The 17,010-nt window shown below is 39.8% G+C and overlaps 1 protein-coding gene across 1 annotated transcript in view; it reads left to right on the forward strand.

The window, feature by feature from the left end:
- LOC138978476 (monocarboxylate transporter 5-like) overlaps positions 1–16,861 on the forward strand; it is a 19,913-nt gene extending 3,052 nt beyond the window's left edge. The window contains exons 2-6 of the mRNA XM_070351217.1: positions 2,138–2,217; positions 4,829–4,972; positions 6,278–6,424; positions 12,893–14,329; positions 14,980–16,861. Of these exons, the coding sequence (XP_070207318.1) occupies positions 2,166–2,217; positions 4,829–4,972; positions 6,278–6,424; positions 12,893–14,329; positions 14,980–15,119 (1,920 nt within the window). The 5' untranslated portion in view covers positions 2,138–2,165 and the 3' untranslated portion in view covers positions 15,120–16,861. The remainder of the gene's footprint in view (positions 1–2,137; positions 2,218–4,828; positions 4,973–6,277; positions 6,425–12,892; positions 14,330–14,979) is intronic.
- The last annotated feature ends 149 nt before the right edge of the window (positions 16,862–17,010 follow it).

Genomic DNA, 17,010 nt, shown 5'->3' on the forward strand with positions numbered 1-17,010 from the left:
AGTATTCAATAAAGCCACACACACAAAAAAGAAATTACCACATATGCAGGTTTTCAATTCATATTTTTGCAAAGTATCTGCACAAGCATGTGTGCCTCTGTGAGTATGTTCGTGGCTGCTTTCATGGGGTGCCTGTATCCTCAAGAATTTGAGGATTTCTTTTATCTCTCTTTTTCTGACACCGTTGATTTAACGTCATTTTTACAGGACAGTTTTTTTTCCTTTCAGTTATAAGTTGTACCTTATTGTTTTTTGACAAGTAGAGCTCGTTCACCAGTAGCAAAGACTCACACAGTCCGTCAGTGTGCCTGAGTGTGTATGATGGGGGGGGGGGGGGGGGGGGGCTCTCCCGTGACCGGCCACCTGCAATGGACGGACAGGTTTGCACTGGCCCAAGGGTGTCCGTTCATGAGAGGGACTGCTGTAACAGCAAAACTAGTTTGAAACATAAGTAATCAATTTATGCACTTGACTATAATCACAACAGGGACCTATCACTCTTCTTTGCATGTTTTTATGTCTACGGATTTTCAAATACTCTGCAACACATGTAACCCAAATTCAACATGTGCCCGTACAATACCGCTTCTTTTATGAAAACATTGCTTCGGCCATGTTGATTTTAATCAACCAATTTTCTTGTATTATGTGTCATCAGTCTTGTCAGTTATGGGCCGGAGGCCTAACAAATAAAATGTCCGACTTCCAACTTCTCTCTCTCTCTCTCTCTCTCTCTCTCTCTCTCTCTCTCTCTCTCTCTCTCTCTCTCTCTCTCTCTCTCTCTCTCTCTCTCTCTCTCTCTCTCTCTCTCTTTCTCCCTCTCTCTCTCATTCTCGCTCTCTCTCTCTCTCTCTCTCTCTCTCTCTCTCTCTCTCTCTCTCTCTCTCTCTCTCTCTCTCTCTCTCTCTCTCTCTCTCTCTCTCTCTCTCTCTCTCTCTCTCTCTCTCTCCCTCCCTCTGACTTCCTCCCGTCTCTTTTCCTTGTTCTAACATCGCTCGGGTCCATACGTTCGTTTTCTGTCCTGCTTGCATGCTTGCTTATTTTGTTTTTACATTCGGTCGGTATTCACTATTGATAAATTGCTACTCTTTACTTTTATTTTAAAATTAATTATATCACGCTCAGCTTGGTATACTTTTGTCTTCATGTAGCTTTTATTTTAGAGCATGAATTATTATTATTTCTATTGTGTAAGTATTTGTGTTTTTGTGTAGCTTTATTGTGCATCAACACGGGATAATGGATGCCCGTCGATATTTGTGACCCTCCACCACGAAATGAGTCGCATGTCACCTCGCGCGGTTCTGCGCTAGGCTTCATATAAGTCCGGGGAGTGTCTGGTAACAGTGTGAGGGTCACCTTAGTCACAGGCTTATAACTCAAACAATTTTCGCTCTTTTCTAAAACGATTTTCACAACTAGATAGAGCATACAAAACTCTGTAGAAAAATGTAAAAATAGGAAAATCATGCAAATGTGACATGTGACTTATTTCGTGGTGGAGGGTCACATTTAGACAAAGCGGTTTAGTCGTACTATATATGTGTATATTCAAGCTGCATGACGGTAACATACATGTGACGTTTTTGTTAGTTTTTATTGCTCTCGGTACTAACTAGGAGATACGAGTAATTGACATGTGCTGCAGCTGTTAGCTTACGGCCGATCATAACAGAGGCGAGAACAATTTAACTTGTACATCTTATTGTATTAGCTGCAAGACCCCCGGTCAAACCGGCACGGTTGGCCTAGTGGTAAGGCGTCCGCCCCGTGATCGGGAGGTCGTGGGTTCGAACCCCGGCCGGGTCATACCTAAGACTTTAAAATTGGAAATCTAGTGGCTGCTCCGCCTGGCGTCTGGCATCATGGGGTTAGTGCTAGGACTGGTTGGTCCGATGTCAGAATAATGTGACTGGGTGAGACATGAAGCCTGTGCTGCGACTTCTGTCTTGTGTGTGGCGCACGTAATATGTCAAAGCAGCACCGCCCTGATATGGCCCTTCGATCGTGGTCGGCTGGGCGTTAAGCAAACAAACAAACAAACAAACAAACCCCCGGTCAACAGAAAACTGAAATTAGTAGCTTCTTATTGACATTGAGCGTAACTATCTGCATGGTTTATCGGTTTTGTCAACAGAAATCAAGAAGACTGAGTGATATGCAACATGGTGACCCAAGTTCCGATAGATCGTGGCTGGGCATGGGTTATTACTCTCGGTAAGTTTTGCACATTGTTTGTTCGTTTGTCTGGCCGATTAAATGAGAAGTGGAAATCATATACGTATTGCAAAGATCTCAGAACACGAAGTTTCCAACAGTATTGTTTAAATTAGAATCGTGCAGCACGGAGTCAGTGTTCCACATATAGCAACAATTCTGACGAAACTTCTGTTTGATGTTATAGTCACCCCAGTTACCGTAGTTACAGAAGCAGATTAATTTGTATAGAGTTTATCGGTCGGTGCAGGCAGACTGGAAGTTGTGCAGTTCAAAGAATGCTTCCCAATTAAATTAACTCAAAGAAAAAAGCCTGTTACAGACTCAAACCTACTCTAAACCTCGGGCCTACATTTTTTATTATTTGGTTAGATGAGCAGTATTTGCATAGCAAATAATATCAAATAATTTTAAAAAAACCTCAAAATCACAACCAATGGAGAATTTGACAAAATCGGAGCTTTTGGGACTAGAGGATACAAACAAAACAAAAATCACTTAGCAAAAGCCGGTTGAAATTTAAAGCTTATTTCATTCATTCAGTAACGACTTTCTTCGTTCTGTCTAATGCGTGTTGGCTTTAAATTGTTCGCCGTGGCAAAAATATTATACCCACGCAGTCAGATACACCCAAGTCATGTCGATTTTTGTTGTTGCACTGTATAATTTAATGCAAGAGTGAAACTGGATCAAAAATTTGCATACGTTTGTAAATGTATTAAAGGTATCCTGCTCTAGGTCAAGTGTCACACCTGGCCTTTTCACGGCATGCGTTTCATTGATCTTTTTAACGTAGAGACGTCACTGTGGTACATTGACATGCTTCCGCTTTACATTTCTCGATCATCCATTGGGGAATTCATGACCGACAAAAGCTTCTCAAGGCTCGAATGGGGGTTTCAAATAGGCTGATATGAATTGAGCCCGAAGTTGACTTTGCGAAGTTTTTTTATCGAAAATTCAGTGTCATGGCTTCCTGAAGCCTACTTCGCGAAGTCGACTGCGCCCAGTTAGTATCAGGCTTTTGAGATGGAGTCAGTTGCCTCTAAATGACGACAGAGACATTTCAAACGGAAGGGTTTCAATAGTATTGTAATTAAAGGTACTGAACTTGTCAAATCCAGGTGCACGGAGCCCCTGGGGCTTTTAGTCATACCTCAGGCAGCTATCCGTTAGAAGAACTACCAAGTTTCATTGACTTGCACCCAAAGAGTCAAGAACTGCGATTTTTATTACGAATTAATTTCGTACTCGGACCCGGCGGGTCTTGACCTATTTTTGGATTTAAATTTAGATCAGGTAGATCACCACATCATGCACAAAAAGACACGTCACTAGCAAACTATGTCAGACGTCATCATGAGTTTGTGTAAAACAAAATGGAGGCCGGAATCACTCAGTTGAATCGAACTCCGACCAAACACCACGTAATAACTAGGTTAATTTATGCACTCGCGTGAACAAGAAACTGTCGAGCTTCACAGATGTCGTCTTTGGGTAGTTTTGGGTTTGTTTTATTACCATGGGAGGATTTTTGAACTGTAAATGCACTCAGCTGCAACAAAAACGCAAAACGAAGGCTGTGAGCTGCACTGTGCCTTTGTACTGCCGCACACATTGTCCCATGCAACAAGGCAATTGCTTTAGTGCTGTTCATATTTACCTACTAATTCACTTACCCGCCAGAATCAAGTCCAAATACAATCGTTTTAGTCGCGCGACTGTAATATTTGCTTCTGCTTTATTCATTCGCATGTACACCATTTCTTTCTTTTGCGAGACAGTTAAATAGCAAAATGACATAACTTTTGTGTGTATCCAAAACGCAAAACACAGAACTAACTGCGATAGTGTTGAAGAAAATCCTACATGAATGCAACTCATCCAAGCAACATTTTATGATCCGAATGGAACAGTAATTGTTTGAATCTTAAATATCTTAAATCTGAAAGAATAAGTCTGAAAGGGTACTTCCGTTTTGTTTCTCAGGTCTACACGTTGTTTGTATTGAAACCCTAACTCCTGTGATATGAGAGGGTGTGTATATACAGTGCAATATTGTGTTTGATGTGTTATGTGAATAATAATTCTTATGGAATGTTCGTTATAATCGTTACAGGCAGGCAGGGTGTGCCGAAGAATATTTTCCATTTTTATGTAAATTTTAATATACTATAAAGTGTTGTTATTGTTACCCCTTGCGGGTTAGGGGGAAGAATTTACCCGATGCTCCCCAGCATGTCGAAAGAGGCGACTAACTGATTCTGTTTCTTCTTTTACCCTTGTTAAGTGTTTCTTGTATAGAATATAGTCAATTTTTGTAAAGATTTTAGTCAAGAAATGTTAAGTCCTTTGTACTGGAAACTGGAAAGCATTCTCCCAGTAAGGTAATATATTGTACTATACTACGTTGCAAGCCCCTGGAGCAAATTTTTTATTAGTGCTTTTGTGAACAAGAAACAACTGACAAGTGGCTCTATCCCCTCTCCCCCCCCCCCCCCCCCCTTCCCCGTCGCGATATAACCTTCGTGGTCGAAAACGACGTTAAACACCAAATAAAGAAAGAAAGTTGTTATTGTTATTGTTATTGTTTTTGCATTTCTAATTTCAGCCGTGTTCTGCACCAACATTCTGTGTGTGGGTTACTTCCGCGCCTTCGGTGTGTTCTTCGTGGAGATCATTGATACCTTCAACAGCAGTTCCTCCCTCACCTCTCTCATCATGGGGATGCAGAATGCAGTTTTCTGTGTCACAGGTAAGTTGCACAGGTACTTTTTACCCCCCCCCCCCCCACACACACACACTTCCTGTAAACGGCGGTGTAAAGGTTTCACTCTGTCTGCTTGTTTCTTTGGTTTTATTTTCTCAAGATATCCAAATACCACCCCCTCTCCTCCCCCAAGCCCCCACTTGTATGGTACACGTGCACTAAAGTTAACAAACAGCTAGCACTATTAAAAAGACGGAGTTGAAGATCGTCGATCCTAATTTACCCTTTACGTCAATACAGCATTGAGAACATCTTGATTTCCCCACCCCCACGCGTTTCAGCATCAATGCCAACAAACTTTCTGCTGTGTCACAGCTGGGTAGATTTTTTTAATGAATTTTTATTTTTTATTATTCCGTATCAAAGTCGAATTTGAATGCAAGAGTTCCCCCGAAAGCGACATGTGGCAGCCGAAATAGCGGAGAAAAAACGGTCATACGCGTAAAATCGTGGGAGTTTCAGATCAGCCCGTGAACGAAGAAGAACAAGAATGAGAGAGTTTCAAGTTTACACTTTACATCAATTGAAAGCCCTGCAATTTCCGAGATAGACCATAATGCAAAAAAGTTCCCAAAATTTAGAAGTATATAGCAAGACAAGGTAGTTTATGAGCATTTTCAAAAACAATTATCTCCCTTCATCAACAAATGGAGAAGGTTACGCAATTGTACTTCTCCTGGATATTAAAAATGCAGGGAACTTGATCTTACTTTCAATTGACATGATCCACAATTACGAATAATCAGTCCTACCGAGTTTGTTGTTGTATTTACCTACCTTACTCCAGTGCTAAAAACTGGGAAGAGGCGTAAACATGACCAAAGCACTGTCTTTATTGGCCCCCAAAAAGAGCGATATTCGATTTGAATAATTAATCTTTGTAGTTGTTGGTGTTTTTTTTAATAGCAAAACAAGACAAAACAAAGGAACATCAACAAGCAAACAAAACAAAAACAGAAGAAGAATTTTTTTTAATCGATCAAACAATCAAACAAACCTAAAATACACTTTTCCAAGATTCTCTGAAGTTTTGGCTTCAGAGTAACACCCCCCCCCAAAAAAACCCCAAAAAAAACCAAAAAAAACACACCACAACAACAACAACAACAACAACAACAACCCCAAACAAACAAACAAAACAAACAACAACACACACTAAAAATTAACAACCCAACAACAACCCAACAACAAGAACAACACCACCAACAAAACAAAATAATTCCCAGCCTATTACCGTTTATAAAAAAAAGTCTGTTTCACACACGTGTCAATAACTATGTCCTGTTCCAGCGCTGCTCGTGCACAACGTTCTACTGGATGTGATTGAGGTGCGGACGTGTGCCGTGTTTGGAGGCTTCATCATGGCCACGGGGATGATGCTGGGCATGTTTGCCCACAGTGTTCCTTTTCTTATCTTCACACTCAGCGTTCTTGTGGGTACGTTATGCACGTGCTTTTCCTTTTTATATTTAGTCAAGTTTTGACTAAATATTTTAACATCGAGGGGGAATCGAAACGAGGGTCGTGGTGTATGTGCGTGCGTGTGTGTGTGTGTGTGTGTGCGTGCGTGTGTGTGTGTGTGTGTAGAGCGATTCAGACTAAACTACTAGACCGATCTTTATGAAATTTGACATGAGAGTTCCTGGGTATGAAATCCCCGAACGTTTTTTTCATTTTTTGGATAAATGTCTTTGATGACGTCATATCCGGCTTTTCGTGAAAGTTGAGGCGGCACTGTCACGCCCTCATTTTTCAACCAAATTGGTTGAAATTTTGGTCAAGTACTCTTCGACGAAGCCCGGGGTTCGGTATTGCATTTCAGCTTGGTGGCTTAAAAATTAATTAATGACTTTGGTCATTAAAAATCTGAAAATTGTAAAAAAAAAAAAAAATTTATAAAACGATCCAAATTTACGTTTATCTTATTCTCCATCATTTGCTGATTCCAAAAACATATAAATATGTTATATTCGGATTAAAAACAAGCTCTGAAAATTAAATATATAAAAATTATTATCAAATTTTTTTTTTCGAAATCAATTTAAAAACACTTTCATCTTATTCCTTGTCGGTTCCTGATTCCAAAAATATATAGATATGATATGTTTGGATTAAAAACACGCTCAGAAAGTTAAAACGAAGAGAGGTACAGAAAAGCGTGCTATGCAGCATAGCGTAACCACTACCCCGCTCTTCTTGTCAATTTCACTGCCTATGCCGTGAGCGGTGGACCACGAGTATACGGTCTTGCTGCGTTGCATTGCGTTCAGTTTCATTCTGTGAGTTCGACAGCTACTTGACTAAATATTGTATTTTCGCCTTGCGCGACTTGTTATATTTAGTCAAGTTTTGACTAAATATTTTAACATCGAGGGGGAATCGAAACGAGGGTCGTGGTGTATGTGCGTGTGTGTGTGTGTGTGTCTGTCTGTCTGTCTGTATGTGTGTGTGTGTAGAGCGATTCAGACTAAACTACTGGACCGATCTTTATGAAATTTGACATGAGAGTTCCTGGGTATGAAATCCCCGAACGTTTTTTTCATTTTTTGGATAAATGTCTTTGATGACGTCATATCCGGCTTTTCGTGAAAGTTGAGGCGGCACTGTCACGCCCTCATTTTTCAACCAAATTGGTTGAAATTTTGGTCAAGTAATCTTCGACGAAGCCCGGACTTCGGTATTGCATTTCAGCTTGGTGGCTTAAAAATTAATTAATGACTTTGGTCATTAAAAATCTGAAAATTGTAAAAAAAAAATAAAAATTTATAAAACGATCCAAATTTACGTTTATCTTATTCTCCATCATTTTCTGATTCCAAAAACATATAAATATGTTATATTCGGATTAAAAACAAGCTCTGAAAATTAAATATATACAAATTATTATCAAAATTAAATTGTCCAAAATCAATTTAAAAACACTTTCATCTTATTCCTTGTCGGTTCCTGATTCCAAAAACATATAGATATGATATGTTTGGATTAAAAACACGCTCAGAAAGTTAAAACAAAGAGAGGTACAGAAAAGCGTGCTATCCTTCTTAGCGCAACTACTACCCCGCTCTTCTTGTCAATTTCACTGCCTTTGCCATGAGCGGTGGACTGACGATGCTACGAGTATACGGTCTTGCTGAAAAATGGCATTTCGTTCAGTTTCATTCTGTGAGTTCGACAGCTACTTGACTAAATATTGTATTTTCGCCTTACGCGACTTGTTTGTTTGCAGACAAAGAGTTCCGCATTACGTATATCAGTTATGCAATATGAATGCAATTGTGTGTTACGCTTGCATTGCCTAAGTTGTGTCAGCGCTGTCTTTGCCGCAGGGTTTCGGACACCCTATGATTTACCAGTCTTGGTGAACAAAATGCAGTGTGTTCAGTTTCATTTTGTAAGGCCAATAGTATGACTATATGTATTGATTTCTCTTTACCCGACTTGTTTAAAATGTAGGTCAGTCGGCTATTTTTGTTGTAAGAGCTATATTGCTCATTCTTACATACAGCCATGTGTTGCCTTACAACATTTTTGCACCCTATTTGCTGTTAGAATGTAGGTCACTAATTCATTTTGTTACTCAACTCCGGGCGGGGATGTAGCTCAGTCGGTAGCGCGCTGGATTTGTATCCAGTTGGCCGCTGTTAGCGTGAGTTCGTCCCCACGTTCGGCGAGAGATTTATTTCTCAGAGTCAACTTTGTGTGCAGACTCTCCTCGGTGTCCGAACACCCCCGTGTCTACACGCAAGCACAAGACCAAGTGCGCACGAAAAAGATCCTGTAATCCATGTCAGAGTTCGGTGGGTTAGGCAAAAAAAAAAAAAAAGGTCTGTTTACGGTAACATAGGTTGAAAAAATAGGGTCGGTAGGTCGGCTTTTTTTTTTTCTCCCCTCTCTATGATGTTTCACAATTCATATCTTCTCATCAATCCCTGTTTTTTTCCAACATAACTATAAACAGTACTTTGAGCTTACCTCCCTTCTGTCGTCTGCTGTTTGAGCGCAAACAGCTCTATTTTGGATGCGGTTTTTTTTTCAGACGATCCAAAAAAAAGATTAGGGTCGGGCCTAAAAACTAGGGTCGGTCGGGTTACCGTAAACAGACCTTCTTTTTTTTGGCCTTATAGAAACACGAAAATACCCAGCATGCTTCCCCCGAAAGCGGCGTATGGCTGCCTAAATGGCGGGGTAAAAACGGTCATACACGTAATAATTCCACTCGTGCAAAAAATACACGTAGTGTACGTGGGAGTTTCAGCCCACGAACGCAGAAGAAGAAGAAGAAGTTACTCAACTCCCACTGTAGATCTCTGTGTGTTTTGGCTCCTAGGTTATATGACCTCCATTTAAGTATAACTTTTCAATACACGTATTCCTCCGTTCGCACGACCGATCCTATGCTGTAAACTTGTGCTGGATATTTTACTCTAATCTTACAGATCACAGACACTTTGATAAATCAGTATTGAACAGAAAACATCGAAAGAGAGCGACAATTAAAGAGACAGACATAGCTCCAGACAGACACACAGATAGACACACAGACGAACAGGCAGGCAGATAGATAAAAGACAGAGAGAGAGGGGGGAGGAGGAGGGAAGAGAGAGAGAGAGAGAGAGAGAGAGAGAGAGAGAGAGAGAGACAGACAGACAGACAGACAGACAGACAGACAGACAGACAGACAGACAGTACCCAATAGTGACGGACTGTGTGAATATATCCTCTCCGGTCGAGATGTTGATATCACTGTCGAAACAGACCAATAGCAGAAGATATCGTCACACAGTCAGTCAATGTTAGATATATTGCTAATTCTCTGGACATGTATTTACTGTAAAGAAATTACAAAAGTATTTGTCTCAGTTTTGGCTGTTCCATATCCCTCCCTCTGATTATTTTTTTTCTTTCTTTTTTTAGATTACTTTTTAATTCAACAACAATTTAACTAATGTCTGCGTGTATGTGCGTGTGTGTGTGTGTGTGTGTGTGTGTGTGTGTGTGTGTGTGCGTGTGTGTGTGTGTGTGTTGTTGTTGTTGTTGTTGTTCCCATAATTCTGTTATATAATACATTTTCAGCGGGACAATACATAACAGATGTTAATTAATCCAACGCTCGATAGACAAAGGCGAGAATTTACAAATTACCAATTACAGTACTAGTTTTCAGCACAGCATCATACAGCGCATATATAAATAACTTTACATTAACAGCACAATACTACTAGTTATCTATATTCTTATACACAGTTCAATTTTACTAGAAATTTCGAACTCGAGCTTGGTTCTGAAATAAGATCTTCATGATAGTTTTTGGATTTCCGTACTTAAACTGGCTTATGCACATTTTCGATATCAATATAATGTGATTAATTATGAAGGTTTTCTCTCTGGGGATATCACGTGTGAAATACCCAAAAAGAGCCTCTTCGCAGCTTAACTTTATATTTTTGCCTGTACATTTAAATATGTACCCTTGACATTCCTGCCATATGGGTTGCACTGCTCTACACTGCCAAAAAAAGTGCTCGATGAAGTCGGTTTCGTTACAATACTGACAAAGATTTGTTTGACGAATTCCCATCTTATGTAGCAAAATATTGGTGGGATATATATTGTGTAAAATTTTCCAATGCAATAGACGAAGACGGGTTTCTGTCGAGCATTCGTTAGCTAATTTCCAGTGTTTATCTTCTAATGTAATATTTAATTTGTTCGACCAAAATCCAGCTGAGCTTGGCTCCTTTATCTCATAATTTAACATCTTTAGGCGAATTTGACGTGGAGATAATTGTATAAATGGCATATGATCAGAACGGGCCTGACCCGTATCACGCAATAGTAGAGCTTTAATGGCAGTCTGTATTGCATTATATTCAAATAGGCGAGACTGTTTATATCCAGTTCGTTCACACATTTCCTCAAAAGAGCACATGTCGTTATCGTTAAAAACATCTTTAACAACGCATATTTTAGCCTTTATCCAGTCATTCATGTATAGCGTTTGCTTCCTGTACCTTATATTTGTATTATTCCATAAGGTTTGATTGCGTACACTTATCTGCTATTTATACTGCTTATTTCTTTGATCTTGTGTTTATTGTTTAGCCAGGTGATAAAAGCTTGTTTCCAGAAATATTGCTTTATGGCACCTAGTCCTTTAAAATGTTCTGCACTCACATTTGAGCGCAGACAGCATAAGCGTTCGCCCAGATTTAAAAAGGATGCTAATGGAATCTGTTGCCACTTTGCGTTACTTCCGTCCAGCAGCCTCATAATCCATGAAATTAGAAATGATGTTTGTACATCTTTGACATTAATCATTTTCAGACCTCCAAGATTTGTCTCTTGGCACATTACTTTTCTATTAACTTTTTCATAAGCTCTTTTGTTTGAATATTGTTTCTTCCAGATAAATCGGAATAGAGATGAATTTAGCTTATTGAGGAAGTTTTCTGTGGCACATAGAGATTGCAGTGCGTAAGTAAACTGTGACAACATTAATGTTTTGACTATACAAATTTTCCCCATTATACTTAGGTTTCTTTTTGACCATGTTGCTATTAATGAATTTACTTTATGTAGCTTAGGTTCCCAGTTTTCTTCTATGTTGGAGGCTGGGACAGAGTTGTTGAAATGAATTCCTAAGATTTTGATTTGTTTTTTCCAAATAATATTACATGGTCGGTCAGCAGAAAATTTATTTATACCAAGCCACATTGCTTCTGTCTTTTGGTCATTCATTGCTAACCCTGAAAATTTTGAAAACTGAGTTATTAGATGTAATACGTTTCTTTGGTCTTTCTCATCTTGTAGGAAGAAACTAATGTCGTCAGCATACATAAGTAGTTTAAGAATTTCACCATGTCTATCAGAATTCCTTGGCAGTTTAATCCCTTTAACATCTTGATCTGCACGGATTTTGATTGCTAACACTTCGAGGGCCAGAACAAAGGCTAATGGTGAAAATGGACATCCTTGTCTTATTCCAGCATCACATGGGAATGGACTCGAGATCCATCCCATGTAATTAATACTACTCTCTGTATTTTTTGTTAAAGTATCGACCCACCTAATAAAATGTTCACCAAATCCGAACTTTTGGAACGCCCAGAGCATAATTATATTCTTTAGATATCGTGTCAAAAGCAGCTCTGTAGTCTAGCGCCATTAAAATACCTGGTTGATTACTGTTATTCATATATTCAATGACGTCATCAATCATTCTAATAACAGTGCTGGAATTTCTTTTTTTTTAAAACCCAACTTGATCTTCACTTATTAAGTAATTGACGACTTGATTTAATCTGTTTGCAAGGCATTTCGCTAATAGTTTATAGTCGGTGTTCGTTACAGATATAGGACGCCAGTTATTTAGGTGCTCTCGTTTCAACCCCTTTCCTTTGTGTATCAGTGTGATTGCTGCTCGCTTCTGATTATTATTTCTTTTTGTTCACTCTTTTCTTGTACTTTTCAGTATTTCAAAATGTCTTTTCTTTCAAAAAGGCTTTAGTCACTTGCTCAACTAAATTCTGGGATAATTACATGTTCATATATATTTGTTTGTTTTTAAATGTAGGTGTTTTTGTTTTTGAAGTGGGGAAGCAATAAAGAGGTCGTCGATATCAAAACTGATATCGACGGAAATGTCGTCGATATCACTTTTGCACTGAGCTCAGTTTTGCCCAATTGACCAATGGAAATCCACGTAACATATGAAATAGCAATATACAGATAGAGCTAGAGACAGGGAGACACAGCGAGCGATTGAGAGAGAAATAGAGACAGAGAGAGGCGAATACGACTTATTAGACTGGGACTTGAATGAAACCCATTTTCTATGATGGTAAAAACCACCTTTGTTTTCCGGTAAAGCTTCATACTTCATCCTGAATGTTGTATTTCCCACAGGTCTCGGAAATGCGTTCACCTACGGCCCAGGGATCGTGCTAATAGGACAATACTTCAACAGGCGTCGTGCCCTGGCCAACTCTCTGGCCAGTATGGGAGCCAGCGTGGGGAGCATGGCTCTTCCAGTCATGGCCACTTTTCTCGTCGTCCAGTACGGTCTACGCGGGGCTCTCTTGCTGTACGGGGCAGTCACATTCCATATATGCATTTTTGCCAGTCTCTACCGGCCTCTGTCCGCAGCTGATATCGCTGCAAGCTTGATGCAGTACCCTGATTCCAGTGAACTTGAGAGCGGAACAGATGCTGGAAAAGCTTTGCTGGGGAGACAGTCTGGGAAGCCTGACGAAATAGTTGAACCAGACTCTGATGAACCCGGGCAAGTTCATGAAGGCAAACAGCTTAGCGTACCGCAGGAGTCTTCAGCTTTAACTGAACAGACAATCACCTTTAAGGCTGATACCCACGAAAATGTATTGTCGAAAAGCCAAGAGTCTAGTTTGTATTCCAGCTCTTTGCCGAAAATAAATATACTATTAGGTTCTATGCCATTGGTGAAAGAAAGAGATGATAGTCTAGCAGATGTTGACCTGAAAAGATTGCTACTGAAGACTGCTCAGGGAGACCCCAGACAGTTCTCAAGCACAGGCAACATGTGTGCACACAGTGGCGTTCTCTATGACGACACAAAACGTAGCCTTACACAAATGGACATACGCTCTCCTTCATTATTACAGCTGCATCAACAGGGCAAAGCTTCTCCTACAGGTTCACAACTACGTCTCCGCTTGGAGAACGCTGCTCTGCGACTGAGTCAGCCACAGCTTCTAGTCCACCCGCCATTTATCGATCAAAAACCACCGGGAGTCTTCGCGTCCAGTGACGTCACTGACTCCGATGACGTCAGCGCAAATGACGTCGAGTCAACCTGCAGACAAAGTCCCTGCCGCCGACTGCGTGAGAGGGTGTCGTGCGACGGAAAGCTGCTGCGGAAGCCCATGTTCTGGCTGGTGCAGTTCTACACGTGTGTAGGGGTCATGGGGGCCACGGGAGCAGGCTCTTATGTACCGGTTCTCATGCAAGAGAAGGGGTTGACCAAGAACGAGACCGCCTTGACCCTGACAATTTGGGGCGCGTTTAACTTGCTGGGGCGCCTCTCCAGCGGTCTGATCGCAGACCGGGAACTGCTGCGTCCTGCCAACATCTCTGCCCTAGCCTTCACGAGCATCGGGGTTCTCTTTGCCTCCATCAGCTACATACCCCATACTCTAACAGCCATGTGTGTGTTCTCTGCGACGTTCGGTCTGTTCGAGGGAGTATACTTTAGCATGTTGCCTGACATCATCATTGGATTCGTAGGCCTTCAGGATTTTTCCAGAACTTTTGGATTCGCTCAGCTGTCGCAGGGAGCCTTTGCGGCGTTTCTGTATCCAATACTGGGTAAGGGAAGGAGAGAGTTTAGATTAGGTGCCTGTACATTTTAATTGCAAGAATACAAGCTTAAGGTTACTGTAATGTCTATATCTATAACTTTTGCGAAAAACGCAAAGAGATAATTTTTGAAAGTTTAGATTATCAATACTAGTTATAACACGGTTTTATCTTGCAAATATTTTAAATGTCATACCAGTTTTGAGTTGAGGAAACCTAACCGCTTTTCTAATTGAACAAAACCCCAGCAATTTAGGTTGATTGCTGATTTGCGTAATGAGAGAGAGAGAAAGAGAGAGAGAGAGAGAGAGAGAGAGAGAGAGAGAGAGAGAGAGAGAGAGAGAGAGAGAGAGAGAGAGAGAGAGAGAGAGAGAGAGAGAGAGAGAGATGAAATTAAGCAATATTATATTTACCATTACTTTAGCAAACTAGTACTTTTTCAAAGTTTGTTGTGTGCGGTTTTGATTTAAACGCTTTCTAAGAAGCAGAAGTGATCTGTCTCGTAAGACTGAATGTACAACCAAACCTTGTCTCGGCTCATAACCACAGGTCAAATTGATTCATCAGACGATCAAGTGCAATTTAGATTCTTGTATGCTCACATTTTTTCCGACATTTTTTATGTGGTTTCATTTGTCTCTGTTGTCTGTTTTGCATAGGTGGGCTGAAAGATGTCACAGGAAGCTACCATGCTACCTTCTATCTTCTTGGCGCATGCGCAATCACGGCTACATTCTTGCTTTTGCTGGTTCCGGTCCTGCGCACTCTCAAGCAATGTCGTTCGCGAGGACAGCTTTAGGTAACATTTAAAAAAGAAACGGTCAACAGACAATTTTCAATTTTCAATAAGATCTGATCAAAGCGTGTGTAATTCAAACATTCACAATGATTGGATTGAGAGTGTTAGAAAGGAAGGTGGAGAGAGAGAGAGAGAGAGAGAGAGAGAGAGAGAGAGAGAGAGAGAGAGAGAGAGAGACAGAGAGAGAGACAGAGAGAGAGAGAGAGAGAGAGAGAGAGAGAGAGAGAGACAAGACAAGACAAGACAAGACAAGACAAAATCTTTATTATCGAGGGTAATAGATAAGCAAGAATATTGCTTTTTTTACATCCAGCCCTCGCCCTAATATAGGGTCAACAAGAACAGAAAACAATATAATCAAAGAAATATCACATCAAACTGAATACATTATAACTGTATATACAGATACAAATTTAAAAAAATAAATTGTCATGCTGCATTTTAAGTACAATTTCCAAGTGTCAATTTTTAACATAACTTAATTTAGATCTGCATATTATTATAATTTTGTTTAACATGCACATACATTTTAAATGAATTGATGAACCATTCAGCACATGTTTAGTTGCATTATGTGCGACATATAATTTTTTTGAAGCTGTCTGTGTTTGTTTTATGCTTAAGAAAAATAGGCAGTGAGTTCCATAGGACCGCACCTGAATAAAGAAGGCTTGATTTGAAAAGGTCAATACGTGGAGTCCCGGCGACGGTGTTATGATTTTTAGTCTGTTATAGTTCAAAATAAAAATTATCACGTAATGTCTCCGGTGCATATCCTGACATCACTTTATGCATTATAACACCTTTAATTTATTATACATTCATCTTTTTTGAAATGGTAATACTTGCAAATTTTTATAATCAGATTCTGAAGGAGTGTGATTTTTTAGCATAATAAGCTTAACTGCTCTTCTGTGAAGACTGGCTAAAGGTTTCAAAACATTAGCACTTGCACAATCCCATACAGTGGATGCATAATCAATATTTGACAAGATGTGATTGTAAAACAAATCTTCCGCGAGTAGAGATTCAAGAAGTATTTTATTTTTGATATTAACTGATATATTTTTTGGGAAGCAATCTTACAGATGTAATCAATGTGATCATGCCATGATAAATTATTATCAATCTTTACACCAAGGACTTTATGGTGAGACACTTCTTCCAATACTTGATTTTTAATATAAAGAGGTGGAATGCTCGATAATAGATTTTGTCGTTTCTGTCTTGTGGTTATGAGCATAAATTTTGTTTTTGCCATGTATGGTTAACCAAATCAAGGTGTATCCCTTTGTGTTAAGACAATATTTGTGTTGTAATCTTTGACCTGATCTCTCCGAAGTCTATGAACTAGAAGCAGTATGGACAGAGACAAAGAAGAAGAGGTTAATTCTTTTGATTTCCTTGCTCTATCCCCCTACAGTAGTGCAAATAATTATTCGTACGCTTAGACTTAATTGGTGAACGTTTAACACGTAAGAGAGAGATAGAGTGACATGATTTTAGGTTGATTGCTGCTTTGCGTAATGAGAGAGAGAGAGAGAGAGAGAGAGAGAGAGAGAGAGAGAGAGAGAGAGAGAGAGAGAGAGAGAGAGAGAGAGAGAGAGAGAGAGAGAGAGAGAGAGAGAGAGAGCGGAGATGCTTGTATAACTTGAGAGTACACTATCCTACTGTGAGTTTTCTACATCATTATTTTCGATGCAATGGACTAACAATGTGTCCAGATTAAATGTTGAAACGATTATTGTTATCTTGTTTAAATAGCTTAAAGAGGAAAAACTGTTCTCAATATTTAGAATATTCGTGACAGATAGACAGATGGACACACACACACACACACACACACACACACACACACACACACACACACACACACACACACACACACACA

The sequence above is a fragment of the Littorina saxatilis genome, linkage group LG10 (assembly GCF_037325665.1).
Source record: "Littorina saxatilis isolate snail1 linkage group LG10, US_GU_Lsax_2.0, whole genome shotgun sequence".
Classification (NCBI taxonomy): domain Eukaryota; kingdom Metazoa; phylum Mollusca; class Gastropoda; order Littorinimorpha; family Littorinidae; genus Littorina; species Littorina saxatilis.